This window comes from Poecilia formosa, unplaced genomic scaffold (assembly GCF_000485575.1).
Source record: "Poecilia formosa unplaced genomic scaffold, Poecilia_formosa-5.1.2 Scaffold4, whole genome shotgun sequence".
Taxonomy (NCBI): Eukaryota; Metazoa; Chordata; class Actinopteri; order Cyprinodontiformes; family Poeciliidae; genus Poecilia; species Poecilia formosa.
The window spans coordinates 1,375,581-1,390,580 of record NW_006799943.1 but is presented as its reverse complement, the minus strand read 5'-3'; the positions used below and the strand labels follow the sequence as shown (position 1 = coordinate 1,390,580).

At 39.5% G+C, this 15,000-nt stretch overlaps 1 protein-coding gene across 3 annotated transcripts in view; it reads right to left on the bottom strand.

Annotated features, from left to right (window-relative positions):
- Positions 1-15,000, bottom strand: part of fam20a (FAM20A golgi associated secretory pathway pseudokinase) — a 27,474-nt gene that overhangs the window by 7,248 nt on the left and 5,226 nt on the right. For 2 of the 3 annotated variants that reach the window (XM_007559018.2, XM_007559028.2), the window contains exons 2-5: positions 4,527-4,720; positions 3,567-3,617; positions 260-338; positions 1-11 (exon numbers count right to left, since the gene is read on the bottom strand). The exon at positions 1-11 is cut by the window's left edge and continues 82 nt beyond it. In XM_007559018.2, coding sequence (XP_007559080.1) covers positions 1-11; positions 260-338; positions 3,567-3,617; positions 4,527-4,720 — 335 coding nt within the window. Of the gene's footprint in view, positions 12-259; positions 339-3,566; positions 3,618-4,526; positions 4,721-7,552; positions 8,852-15,000 lie in introns of those variants that run through there. The other variant, XM_007559010.2, reaches the window with a different exon arrangement.

Here is a 15,000-nt window from a genome sequence, read left to right as displayed (position 1 = left end):
CTCTCTGCTGCCTGCAACACACAAACACACACACGCACACACACCAATAAAGATATCACTCACATTAGTCTGCAGTGTGTAATCAACAAGACAAATACTGTAATTCTCCCAGCCTACTGGATAATTTAACCAGATATAAATTAAGACAGAACGTGGCGTCACAGTGTTTGCTGTGATTTATTAGATTTCTCACAGACCAAACAAACCCTGAACGCCTCTGAGTCTGTTAGAAGAGCCACGTCACTCGTCATCACCTCACCTCATCGGTTTAAACATCGCTTTGCCAAAGTTGCTCATCTTCAGAGCCAGCTTCAGGTGATGGCCACTCGGTTTCACCACTGTAAGACAGACGGGAAGAAGGTGATTTACTCCTTAAAAGACTCCTTCTGTTTGTTTGTTTTTGGTTTTTTTCATGTTTCAGATAATTTAATAAAAGTTCATATCAGATGAAGGTACAAACAGCAGCTTTCAGATGGTGTTTTTTTTTATAAGGAAAAGAGCAATCCAAGCCAACCAGACCTTATAAAAAAGGATTTGTCTTCTGCTTTGGCTCACTTTTTGCATTTTAAATGTTTAAATGTGATTTGCTTAATGGGTGAAAAAAAATTAAAAAAAATTCACATCACTGTATGTGTCAACATGAACTGGGATGGTAAAAACATCGACAGAAAATTTAAATTTGTTTGTGTTTTGAGAACTAGAAAAAACATATTTACCTTCAAACTGTAGTTTATTTTGAAAAAAAAGAAAAAACTTCAGGCAAGTCATTTAGTTAATACAGAGCCTATAAGAACATTAATTCCCTTTATTATTTTTTTACTTCATAATTTGGCTTTGTTGACAGAAATGAATGGCAAAACCAATTTTTAATGTCTAAGTGAAAAATGATTTCTACAAATGAATGACAATGAAATAAAAATGTGTAACATGAAATCAGAAATTACATTAATATTCACTCCCATTAAAGTGACTGACCTAATTCAACAGAGGTCCAGTCAACTGGTGATAGTAGTCTCACATTGAGTGGACTGGAGATCAGCTGAGTGCAGTGAGTTTGATTGTAGCATAAAGACAGCTGTGTCTGGAAAGTTCATCAGTATTTCTGGCATGAAAACTAAAGAAAACTCCCAACCAATCAGAAAAAGATTTATTGAAAGGTAGAAGTCAGGGGATGGACACAAAAAAATTCTAAGGTCCTGAACATCCCCTGGAGTTCCGTTAAATCATTCATGAAAAAGTGAAAGAAAAATGTAACATGAGTAAATCTTCCTAGATCAGCCTGACATCACAACCTGACAGATCAGGAAGAACGCACCAGGTCACCATGACAACGCTGAAGGAGTTACAATCTTCAGCAGCCATGGCTGAATTCTGAAAATATCTCATGTAAATGATTTTAACAACTTACTGCATAAACAAGCTTATTCATGCATGATTTTAACTTCATTTCTTATTTAATGAAAACAGTGCAATTGTGAAATTGTGTTTTTTCTATATCAGTAGAATACAAACAAAGATTTGTGAACCTTTGAAATGCAGACATAAATACTAACTGTTGGAAAAACACATGGGAAAAGACTCCATGGTAATGAGGAAGAAAATTCTGCTTTTTCACCACCAGAGGAGACTCAGTCTTCATTTTGACACTAAAGATGATTTTTGTCAAACAAACAAAATTCTTTTGATTCTGATTGATTTCCAAAAGTAATAATAGGGTAAAATCTCCAATGGAATGAATATGTTTTACTTAAATACAAAAATACTGTATTTAAGCTTTAGGCTCGGTGAACCTGAACTCAACGTCTGTAAATCACCGTCGTTCTTTGCTCTCTGTGTGAGAAAGTGAGTTGGTGTTTGGTCATCCAGCCGCTGCGCTGAGCCCGTATATTACAGCGCCAGCAGCACGGCCCGACTAACCACATGCCGCGCTCCACCAAGATCCAGGGTATTATTAGTTAACAATCATTCAGAGTTTACTTTCAAAACCGTTCTGGAGCAGAATCAGAGGCTTGCCACTTTCTATGAGCAGCTGCAGCTGATGAACTGTGTCGCTCTTTGTGCCTGAAATAACAAGAGTCGATACTGCAGCCTAAATTTAAACAGAATCTGCAGATTGTTCTGGTGTTTATTTCTCTCTGGCAGGGAGTCGGGTTTGTGTGGTCACCCGCTTTATTGTGCAGGGATGCTGGTGTGGGACAAATGGGACAAAAACACTGAGAATAGACTCTTTTTTCAATGTAATTCTCATATTTCCAGCTGAATGGAATAGAATAGTACCTCAAGATCACTATCTATTTTTGTATTAAAGCTGCAGTGTGTGTAACCTTTTAAAAAACGTTGTTTTACATATTTGTTAAAATTATTATTATGTGTGACATTATAACATAAAAGATAACCTGTGAAAAAAATCCAGCTCTTCTGCCTTCTCCAAGTAGTAAGTGACACCCCACTCAATCAAAAACAACCAATCAGAGCCAGGAGGTGGGTCTTAGCGCTGTCATTCACTCTCATGTTCACCCTCTCCCATTTGCTCTCTGCCATGCTGCACCTGGTTCCCCAACAGAGCCTGCTACCAGTGCTAACGTTAGATAGCATGGCCACCGATGACGGTGGATAAAGGTTTTTCCTGTAGCGGTGAGTTGTTTCTCCGCCATTAGCACATTGAGCAGCGTTTTTACAAGCTTGATTGACAGGACTAAGCCCCGCCTCCTGGCTCTGATTGGTGCGTTTCTTCAGATGGCAATAGCAGCTCAGGGAGGAAGTGGAGGAGATCACAGATTATCTGCCTCATACTGTCTCTACATGGTGACAGTTTGAACAAATATTTTTGTAAAAGTTACATACTGAAGCTCGAACAATTTTTTATATCTTAGAGGAAAAGTAGCAGACGAAACCCTGGGTGGAGGCTAATCTCTGCCTCTGAAACAAACCAGCGTTTTGGTGTTTTTGCCCTGTGCTGAACCTCCGATACAAAACTACCAATCGGAACCATTTTCTGTCAAAAGAAAAGCCACACGGACGAATACAAAGACATTGTGTGTCAGTGAGTTCGGTACCAAGCAGCAACGAGACGACAAGAAACAAATGGGAAACAATGAGGACAATGTGGATGAACTGTAGAGCTGAAAAACTTAACATGCAAGAATAAAGAGCCCAGGACAGGGAGGGGCGATAACTCCATTTGATCTATTAATACAATTTTTTTTTATTTATGTTTTTACTTTTGGAAAATCTGGATTTATTTTTTTCGTCAATGCACTCCTTGAGTTTCCATTCCCATTTATTTCAGAGTGATGTCAGTCCACCCAGAGTGAGTTGAACTAACGTGTTTCAGTGTTTGGACTTTAAATTCAGGTCAACTGAACAAAAGCAAAAAATATAAAAATGTTCTGTCAGTTATCATATCTTTTTAAGAGAAGAATGGAAGGGGGGAAATAGATTAAAATCAGAAATTGAGCTGTATGAAAAATACCCTCTGCATGAAAAGTTCAGATTTTATTTTTTAGCTACATCACAGAGCCCACCCGACAGCCTCTGGGTAAACACCAGTGACGAGTTGAACCAACCTTGAGTGCAGTCACACGCTCCTTTTAGAGCTTTCTCATCCTGGGTGTAATCTGGAAGAAAAAAAAAAAGATTTAAACCCAAATGTTTCAGTTTGATGTAAAACAAAACTCATATACACGAGCAAAAACAATAACTGTTTTGTTTTTATTCTGGAACATGAATTATGTTGACGATTTTAATTAGGCCGTAGTGCAAAGAGTTGTCAACAATTACTGCATTATGGTATGCTGACTTAGAATTTTAACATGTTAAAAATGTTTGATGCTTGCTCATAATGGCATGCAGATATGAAAATATTTGCATGCATATATGTGGATATAGAAAATACTAAGAAAGAATGTTGTAACTGAGTGAACAGTTATGTATTGGATGAAGAGAGGGGGGTGTGAGAAAATGAATTCATCCTTCCACTCACTCCATTAAACATGTAAATATACTTCACTACTTTTCTTCTTTTGCTTGTTGTTGTTTTACATTTATTTTCTCTGTATGTAACTTTATTTATTCTATTACACTACGTTCAATAAAGTCAAACTCAAACTCAGAGCCAGTGATAGATGGCTCCCTCCCACTCATCCATTCATCCTGACCTCATCTCTACGTTCTGTTTCTTTAGTGACCTTCTCGTCTGCCTGTCTCTAAACCACTCCTCCTCCACCTCCCACTTTATATCCTCTCTGTGTATCTTTATCATCCCACTTTACAAACTATTTTTAATCCCATTCACCTATTTTTAGTTTTATTTCTTTAAAAAAGCCCAGCACAACATGGTGCAAAATTCAGTCAGATCTAAGCTAGACTTAATTTGATTTAACAACGCCGCTCTCTTCATATTCCTGAGCCAGTTTAGATGAAGGCCAACTGATCCCTCTGCTTCCTCGTTCTCTCTCCTCTTTTGTTAAACAAGTGAACTCTTGCCAGTCTCTGCCAGTGGAAATGCCATTTTTATTTCCCTTCACCTGCTCCAACGATGGTCATGTTCTGCATGTCGGTGAGAAGCTGGAGGATGGCGGGGTCATCTCGGGTGTACAGGGCGTAGCGGTTGATTCCCAGGTGGAACCTCAGCCAGCTGGCGTTGGGATCATAACTCATTTTTTGCTCCATCAACGACATGTTGGTCAAAGTAGCTGCTTCTTCGAAGAGCTTCTTACGTCTGCAGAGAGTCAGACAATGGAAAAGAATTAATTAGAGCCTGCAGGATAAGTAAATGGACTGAACTTGTATAGCGCTTTTCCAATTATTTTGACCACTCTAGATTCGCACTCACAAACACTCTATTGATTTATACACCAATCAATAGGCAATTTGGGGCAAAGTGCCCAGGGGCACACCGACATGTGGCAGGAGGAAACCTACAACCTACCAATCACAAAACAACTAAGCTATCCACAGAGCCACAGTCACCATCTGCAATAGTAGAACGGCAGTAGAAGCAAATAGTTGATCATGAGGACAGTAAGATTATCAGGTCAAGTTATATGAAAAATATCTTGTCTTTTTAATTTTACTCTAACAATAATAAGATTGTTAGTCTTATTATTACTTATATTATCTTAACATAATATAAGTAATAATAAGAGTAATGGATTTTTTTCTTTTCTTGTAATATTTTTCTTTTTCTTTTCATCAACTTATCTTATTGTTTTTGTACAGCACTTTGGTGCAGTTTTAAACCTGTTTTTAAATTGCTATATAAACAAATCTGACATTACCACAAAACAGTTCCAGTTTGTTTTTTTAATCTATAGCTTGAGGCAGTAGTAATCTGAAAGCAGAAGTCAGAGGGACAGAACCCGGTCCAAACCGACCAGCCAGTTGGACATTCAAACTCCATCACAGGCTACAAACAAACTGAGACAACGGAGCAAAGGACTAAAGTTCATGTTTGTTTGCAGGTCAGGTTAGCCACCTGGTCACCTAGCAACCTGAAGGGTAAACAAGGCAGCTGGGAAGAGTGTGGACAAAATGTGTACTTGAAGCAGAGTTGAGATGCAGGTTAAGCACACTGGAGCAATAAATACTAAAGTATTTTTATACTTGAATAACTGTTTTTATCTGGAGGACAGCGCTCTGGGTAAACCAGATCCAATTTGAAGTTTTTGCCCTACTTATCAAATGCTGCCGCTGACAGAAAACTAAAGTTGTGAAAGAAAAAACCTACCATGTGCAGCCTGATACCTGGTGGTGACAGCATCATGCTGCAGGCTGCTTTTACTGAGCAGAAACAGGTCAGACAGGTTAGAGCTGATGTGCTGGAAGGAAATGGATGCAGGGGAATGTTGGGAAAAGTGCAGCCTGTGGCGCTGGAATGGTGTGCTGCTGGAAAGACTTTGTCTTTCATTCTTTTCATTTCATTTCTTTACTCAATCATAAGTATGAATGAAGGTATGAAAAGAAATCACGAATGAAAAGGAGCAGAAAGAAGTATAAACTTAATATTGCACCCTCCCCCCCATTCACAACAGACAAAATGAGCTCTTCACTCAGAAGACACAAAAGATCTCACAACAAAACATCAGCTTATTCAACACCAAATCGCTTCATCATAATAATCCTGCTTTTGTTATGATCCAAATCATGGATCAAGTTTCTTTCATGATGAACTGACACCTTTAACTGAAATGAATCTTTCCATCATCGTCGTTCTCAATCAAAATTTTTTTTATTATTTGGTTCTTTTAGAATTGTATTTGCTTTGTGTCTTTCCCATTCGCTGGAGACAAATAGTTGTTACTGCAGTACCTGTAATGCTGTGTTGCCCAATTTGACCACTTTTCTGTCAACTAGGAAAGTTTTACTGGTTCATTGAGCCAAAGAGATATTAAAGCAAAACCCTTTCCTAAGGTCAGCTCAGATTAACCATCACCATCACCTTTAACCATCACCTTTCACAGATTAAAAAAAAAATCACAAAGTGCTTCACAACAAGCTCTGAAAGACACAGAGTTCTAGATCAGTTATTGATCCAACAACTGCCTGAATCAGTGACTACCTCACAAACAGTTTGTAAAACTGAAGGTGTGTGTCTGACCGGCAGCACTGGACTCACACCATTCCTTTTCACTTTGTACACTTCAGACTTCCAGCACAGAACAGAATCCTGTCGTCTGCAGAGATAATCAGGTGGATCAGAGGTGAACAAGAAGCTGAGTACAGAGAGCTGGTGGGCCGCTGTGTGGCATGGAGTAGAATGTGAGTGAAACAGAAATACATCAAGCCCAAGTTCCATCATGACAGAAGAAGTGGAAGTGGTTGAGGAGAAGAAATGAGATGTTCACTTGGGCAACAGGTGGTTTGAGATGCAGCCTGATCAAGAAGGGACAGAGCAGGCTGTAGGTTTTGGGAAAACGTGCGTCATTCAGTTGGACATCTTCTATAAGAATGTAATCTCTTCTGACATCATCTGCTGAGGTAGCAGCATCAGAGGTTGGCACTTGGCAGGACACTGACCCTAAACATGCCGCCTGACGTGGCTCATCTGTTAGAATGGCAAATGATCCTTTCACTTTACAGTTTTCCACTAATTAAATGTGACAAACATGACAAAATGTGCAAAGATTCAAAGTGTTGTAATATTCATCACAAAGTCCAAAGTCTGAATCTCACAGGCAGATTTGGAAAAAATAAACCCTGAATGACGGTTTAATCTTCCAGAAAATAATCTAACAAAAGCTTCAGCAGCGTTAGATTCCTTGCTGACCAGAAGACACATGCTGTCAGAGTGACATGTTTGGACGTCTGCACTTCTAAAGTGAGTAAGCATCTTGGGGAAAAAAAGAGCACTTCTGTTTGTGTGCTCCAAAGCACCCTGGAGAGGTCTGACCGCTCTGACTCTGACCTTGCCTCTCAAACTGCAGCATGCCACAACGCATGCTCTCAGAGCTGAAGACTTCTGGCCTTCCATCAACATAAACACAAGACGCACTGACAAAAATAAAGTTGGACTTTCATTAATGCCCTGCGTGAAGTTGCTTTAGAACCTGACCTTTCCCAGTGTGACACCTTCCTCCTGTAGTACTCCATCAGCTGCTTCACCTGCAGCAGCTTCTCCTCTGGCTTCAACTCTGGAGTCTGGATGTTGTAGAGAGGGTGAGAGAACAGCCTCTGCAGCTTGGAGCCTCCATCATCCACTTCAGGTGTAGTCGCAGCACTTGACAGAGGTGCATGAGTCCAGTTGGAGAGGTGTGGTGTGGCAAGAGTCTCCAACCTGGGGAGGCTGAGGTTGCTGTCTGGGCTACACGAGCAACTGTTTGCCGCTCTGTGTCTCCTGCTCTGCAGCTTTGGCAGAAGAATGAAGTAGAAATCTGCAGAGAAAAGGGCTGCAAGGGTTGCAGCCAGCAGGAAGCGGTCTCTTCGCATGGTGGAGGCAAAAGAAGAGAGAGGAAATGAAACAGTTTAAGAGAAACGCCGAAGGTCCGGATTGACCCAAAAGCAAGGGATCACTTGTAGGGATCCTCCAGTCACCCGGAGCGAACAGAGCCAGATCGGAGCTGTCAGATTGTTCTAGCCTCTCAGTTCCTCAGATTTCTCTCTCTGCTTTCTGTCTCTTCTCTTCAGCCACACTTTCCATCCTCCTCCTTCCTTGGCAGGAACTTTAAAAAACAAAAAAAAAAAGAGAGAGCGGAGAGCTCGGAGTCGAGAGCAGGCGTGCGTTTGCAGCAAGTCACTGACAGCTCGACTGCTTCCAGGGACCTGCTGCTTATGAGGAGGAGCTGCTTTTGTGACTGTCTAGTGTTGCAACATTGTGGGTGTGAGTATGCACACATCAAATCACAGGTTAGCAGACCGAGACAGAGGGTGCAGCGAAGGTGCCGAGACGTAGATCCCAGGCAGAGTGACGCTGAAGCCAAAGCTGGAAGGATTCTCCTCAGAAGTCAGCAGATCCACATCCAGTCTGAGATTGAGAGTCTGTTGAGTTTGCATGTGCAAATTGTTGTGTAGAAATTTGTGAAGCGCTCTGTGGATCCTTTCTGTTTTCCCTATAAGGCAAAGCTCTCCTCTTCTATCATCTTCCTGTGTCCTTTTTAAGTCCACTCTTAATCATCATCTACCTCCTCCAACCTCATCCTTCACACCATCCCAGTCCCCCTTGCTCTCTCCTCATCTCTTCCTTATGCTTGTTTTACTTTTAGCCACAGATCTCCAGCCTGCTGCGCTCCAGGCAAAATTCCCAGCTGTATTCTCCTTCCCTGCTGCAGTTCTCACAGATCACTTCTCCTCACTTTTCACACCGATCCACAGCGAAGCACGCTTTCAGCACTGGAACGAAACAATTGTGCTGGCAAAACTTTCAAGCAGGAGAACGTTTTAAAATAAACCCTCCCTCTGTTTTGTCTGTGCCTCCCTGATGTAATCACATACAGCTCCTGAAACCTTGTAGCTCCTTGTTTGCCGTCTCCTCTCTAAAAGCTCTATGAAACTTGTGTGGTGAAGCAATCAAACTCTCAAAGGGGATTTCATAGCCTGCCTCTGTTGTTATTGTGGTATTTTAGAACATCTGTTGTGTGTGCGTGTGCGTGTGTGAACTGTGACAGAATTACGTGTCAGTTTCTGGGAGTAGCGCTTCAGGGTGTTTCACCCTCTCTCAAGATAAAACAGGCTGACATTGTTAATGAGGGAAATTAGCGAAAGGCAGCTTTAACCTGTTATTTAGTCGGCAGTGGCAGAATTCGTGATTGGCTTCTCTACCCAAAGGCAAACGGGGTTAGTGCCATTTCAGTTATTTTGAAAACTATAACTAAAAACAAAACCAAGGAAAGAAGAAAGAGAAAAAACTGTTGCCTGAAAGTAATTATATTTACTACAGGCTTTCATTATAAAAGTATAAATTGATGCTTTTAGCTGGGAACAGCGTGTTTTTGCCAATGCCGATGGCTGCGGCTGACTGGGAAAACAGAGGAAGATAGGTGGGCTTTGCAGGAAAATTTAGGGAAGGTTTGCTTAAAGTCACTGCAAGCTAGCTTCAGGAAAACAAAAAGCACGGGGGGAATGTTCTACAGATGCTCTGCCAACCTTCATTTTTCTGACAACTGAATGATTGGGAAATGGCTAATGGGCAGAGCTAACATTTGTCTAACTTTTAGCTAACCACATTGGTTTGAGCTAACTTTTTCTAACTCTTAACTCACAACATTGGTTGGAATTTTATCCAACTCTTAGCTAATCACAACATTGGTTGGAGCTAACTTCTGTCTAATTTTTTAGCTAACCACAACTTTGCAACAAGTAGCCCCAAATCAATGAACAGTGCTCTTATGAAAAAACAACATAGCAATTATCAAACAACTTACTTCAGTAAATGGTCAGTAGCATTGACCTCTGTTCCCACAAACACAGTGATACACTTGTTCCTGTCTGTCAGTGTTTAACCCAGTCTGTCTTCTTGACATCCCAGTCTGTCTTCTTGACATAGCCATTAGCTTTTACTGCTACTAACCATATATTTCCAGCGAACATAAATGTTTTTGGACTACGGGATAAAACCAAAGTAATGTATCACTGGGCAAATATGCATACTCCACAAACAAAGGCCACTGTGCAGCCTGAAATTTGAACCTAGGAGTGAGCTTATAGGTGAATTTTTAAAACACGTTTTGTTTATTTGTGGGAGAAAAATGTCTATGCAACTTCAAGAGGCAGCAAAATGTGCATGTCCTGCTACGCTTTCAGATGGGTAAACAGTAACTAAAGATGCCCACTGGTTTCCTTGTAACCTCAAAAACACATCAGGAACATGGTCGTTCCTTTTTTTAATGCCTCACAGTCATCAAAAAAAATCCCCTATGACACAACAATGAGATGTTTTCCCCATAAGTCTCCCAAAGAAAATCAGATTAGCAAAAAAAAAAATAAAAAAAAAATGCAAGTGCCAGTTGGAGAGTTTATTTTAGTTTCTCTGTTCAATCATCGCCAACCCAAGAATATTTCCTAAAAATATCAAGGCTGTCATATTAGGAAATATTTTGTGGCATTTTCACTTAAAAAAAATAAAAGCTAAAGATCTGAATCACAAGTGTCACAAAACTCTTTGTTCAAAAAAAAACAGCTTAGACAACGGAGAGGAAATAAGAAGAATCTGAAGAATAATAACTATACCGTAACATTTTGTTTTGGAAATTCACTTCCCTTTCCAGGCTGCTGATGTCACAGGTTGATGCCACGCCTGGTTGATGCATTCTGGATAAATACTGCAGAACAAACGTTTTTACTGGACTTTTGGAAAAGGAACAAGTTTATAGAAATCCTAAGTTCACAGGACACAATAGTAGGGAATTTCATGTACTAAAGCGGCAAGAGAGACAAAGGAAGAAGTTTTTTTCCCCTGTAAATCCTAAGTGGCCATATAAACGGGCTTTTATGGAAAGGTTCTCCTCTTTGTCTGGTCCACAACTGCATTCTGAAGCAATAAACACACAAAATAAACAGACGAGGTTGAGAGGGAAAGGGAAGGAGTTAGCAAGCTCTGCTATCAGAAGGAGCCACAGATGTAAAGACATAGCAGGAGGAATAACAGTTGCTTTTAAACCACTTCAGCATTATTCATTCTTTCATTCCGTTCTAATCCTTCGACATTAATCTTAACTTTGGCCTCACTTTGGGGTGAAGCAGCCACGGCTGTGGGAATACTGAAGTGATTTTGCTCCAGTTGGTTCCTTCAGAGTCCACCGGGCCTTGTAACAGAATCTTGCCAGGGTTTTTCTGCAGCCAGTAATGAACTTTTGTAGGTGGAATAAAACGATATATTGCGAAATAAGACAGATGGAGGCTCTGAAGCCAGGAGAGCTCTTTAGATCTTGGCATGATGGCAGTGTAGATCAAGAAGAAGAAAACAAGATGTCAGCCGTAGATAAGGCAGATGTATGTTACCTTCACAAAGTATTCACACCGCTTGAACTTTTACACAAGTGGTTATACTGAGACCGCAAATGTCAATGTCTTGCATTGGACTTTTCTGTTTCAGCTGTTTTATAGTTTTCTGGAAGTTTGTTCCAGATTTGTGGTGCATAGAAGCTGAATGCTGCTGCTCCATGTTTGGTTCTGGTTCTGCTTCAGCTTCTGCTTCCCCAGAATCAGAAGATCTGAGAGGTTCGGAAGGGTCATGACGATGATTAATGTGGACCAAAACGGAGACTAAAGGAGGCAGCAAGTTCAATGCAAAAGGAAGATTTATTATAAGAAATGGAAGAACTTCTAAAACAAAGGAGGGGAAAAAATTCAACTAACTAGAAACATGGAAAGTGTAACCAGTGAAGAGTAATGAGTCTGAGAGGTAGATATGCAGAGGAGGGAGGGGAGATGGCAAAGGAACTAATCAGAGGTAAGTAGCTGCAGCTGGGAGGGCAGCGAGTGAGAATAGATGAGAAAATGACTAGCAGCTGGGACAACAGATGAAAGTAGCAGGAATAAAACCTAAACAGAAACAAATACCAAACCGAACAAACATAAACCCAACATCTGAAACTGAACTAACAGAAAGAATAAACCAGAACGAGAAGATAATACCAAAGGCAAAACAAATACAAACTTCAAGCACTGAGCAAAATGAAAGGATAAACTGAAAGTGAAATATTATAAAAATAAGAAATCAAAAGCAGAAAAATGTCTCAATGTTTGTTTTTAAGGTACATAAAAATTATACAATTTACAACACATGATCATATTAAATGTAAGCATGAATCAGTGACTTGAGCTTTTTCTGGACTTGGATCAATGTATTACAAGAATCAGAACTTTATGTCTGAAATAAGTAATAAGTGACATAAACCATGGTATAAGTATAAACTTAGTAAATACTAAGACATACTAAGTATGTCTTAGTATTCCTTTACTTAGTCTTAGATTTTTCTTTATACTTTTATAAGTCAAGCTAAGTTTCCTTATTGTATATGGTTCATAATAAGTACAATGCCTCATTTTCAGTATAAAATAAACATACTCGTAGCATACTTTGGGAAGGATCCAATCAGCTCTGCTAATCTGGTCTTGCTAAGCTAACCTCCAGCCTGGTCAGGATCTTCAGACACATTCAGGGACGGATGTGGAAACAGAAAGAGGAGAGAATGACAAGCTGAAGTGTTTTCTCGTGGTTGCCTGCTTGTTTCATGTTTGCAGGTTACCATGGGTTCGGGCGTCGCTCTCAGTCAGACTCAGCAAGGCTGGAGGGAGAGGCAGACTTAATAGTTTTGGGAGTTTTCATGATAGTTTAGTTTTATTGTGTTGGGACTTTTTTTTATTATGTCTAATTCAGTTTATTTTCATTAGTTTTTAAGAGTGTGTTTGCTTGTTTTTATTAGCTAAAGATCGTTTAGTTTTTTATAAGTTGTAGGTTTTTTCTTCACATTTCGTTTAATTTTTTGGTGCAGAATTTAAAAAATGCCAAAGTGCTGCACATGGATTGGGTAATAGATACTCAACGGAAGATACAGTTTTATTAAAAAATGTATTCAGTTATTGTTGAACAACGACTGACTGGTGTTTTCTCCCAACTTTTGCTAACACCATTTAGCGGACTAGCGTTATCTGCCAACAACTGCTGGTGTGTGGAAAAAAGATACATTTCAGATCAATTCAAAATATTCAAAATAGATCCATAAACACAAAATGAAGGCTATTAGATCTATAATTTCAGTATATTATAGTTAGTTTTATGAACAAACAGTATATTTCCAATCAGTTAGATGTTTTCCTCATTAATTACTGTTTTTGTTTATTTAAGTTAATGAAAATGTTTTCTCAATTTCAATTTTCGTCATTTTGTTAGTTTTGGTTAATTATGATAACCTTGTGGACAAAAACAAAGCTGATCTCTTATTTTGGCTGAGTTGTGACAAGCAGGTGGACAGCAGGGGGAAATGTGCAGAGAAGATTTTACAGATGCACTTGCGCTCACACACACACACACACACGGACACGCACGCACATGCACGCACGCACACACACAGTCGTGTTTTCATCACTTGTGAGGACTTCACATTGACGTCCATTAATTTCTACAGCCTAACCCTTACCATAATCCTAACCCTAAACCGAACCATCACATACTTATCCACTAACCCAAAAACAACAATTTCTCTCATGGGGACCTAGAAAATGTCCCCTCAAGAAGCAATGGATCCCATAACCCCACATTGTAGACAGAAATAGGTTCCCATGAGGATATGAAAACCTGGTACACACACACACACAGACACACACACACACACACATAAAAAAGCACACACACACAAAAGAAAATATGCGCTGTTAAAGAAAAAAAAAATAAGCGCTTTCCTATGCTTGTGAAACGGAGCGTTGCCCAAAATTTCCTGAGCAGAGCTCCAAATTTCAGAGCAGGAAGAATGTGAAGCATGCTTAGACTTCTCTTTTCATAATATGGTTCAAAACTGGCAGAAAAGTAACTTTGATGAGTTTGGAAGGCCAGTCTAACCTCAAGCATTTTAGGCTTTCTTGAATGAATTTCCTTCTGTTGAATATAAACACAGATGAAAATGAATGGGACGCTCCCTGTGAGCGGCAGGCCGGGTCAGCAGGAGGACATTCAGAGTCTGAGCAGAATTTTAAACCAGCAGCTTGAGTCTGCTGCTGAGGTCAGATACTCCACCAATAAATACAGAATAAAACATACCCTGACGACATCACATTTTTAATGCTGTTGTTGGTGATGTAGGCAGAAAAAAATAAATTAGCTGAGAACAACACATCAGATCAACTGCAGAATATCATTAACCATAGAAAAGTTTTGACCAAGCATCTTATTTACAAATAACACAGAATGTCAAGATGTCTCTGCTTTTTGGTTTATGTACAACTAAACTAAATCTATCAAGTTATTTTAGATTTGCAAGACTGTTCTCTGACTCGAGTTTGAAAAAAACTGATGGTGTCAACCAGGACATGCTAATGCAAAATACCTCTGCTAAATACATACTGCATGTTATAACAGTCATGAGATGTCATACAGAAACAGTCTTCAGTCAGAGGCCTCTTCAGATTCGTTTCAACACTGACTGCTACCAGATATCCTTCCTGCCTTCAGTATCACATCCACAGCAACTTTTTGAAGGTATATGGACAGCATTTTATTTCTCTTTAGAATAAAGTATTTTTCACATTGGAAAAAGAGAGGCTCCAATACATCACTAAAAACCAAAAATTAATGACATTCATATACATGATTATTGTATTTAATCCTCTGAAAGCACTTTATTTTGCTTCAGTTTTCCTGAAGTTTTTCAGTTTAATCCACTCTCTGTTTGAATGAAAAAAAAAGAAGGTAACACTTTATTTGAAGGGGGGTGAATAAGACTGTCATGACACTGTCATGAACATGACATAACATCTGTCATGAACATGAATAAGCCTTCATGAATATTTATGACTGTTGTCATAAAGCGTCATTCGGTAAATTATGACACTTTTAATACAAAGTTGACA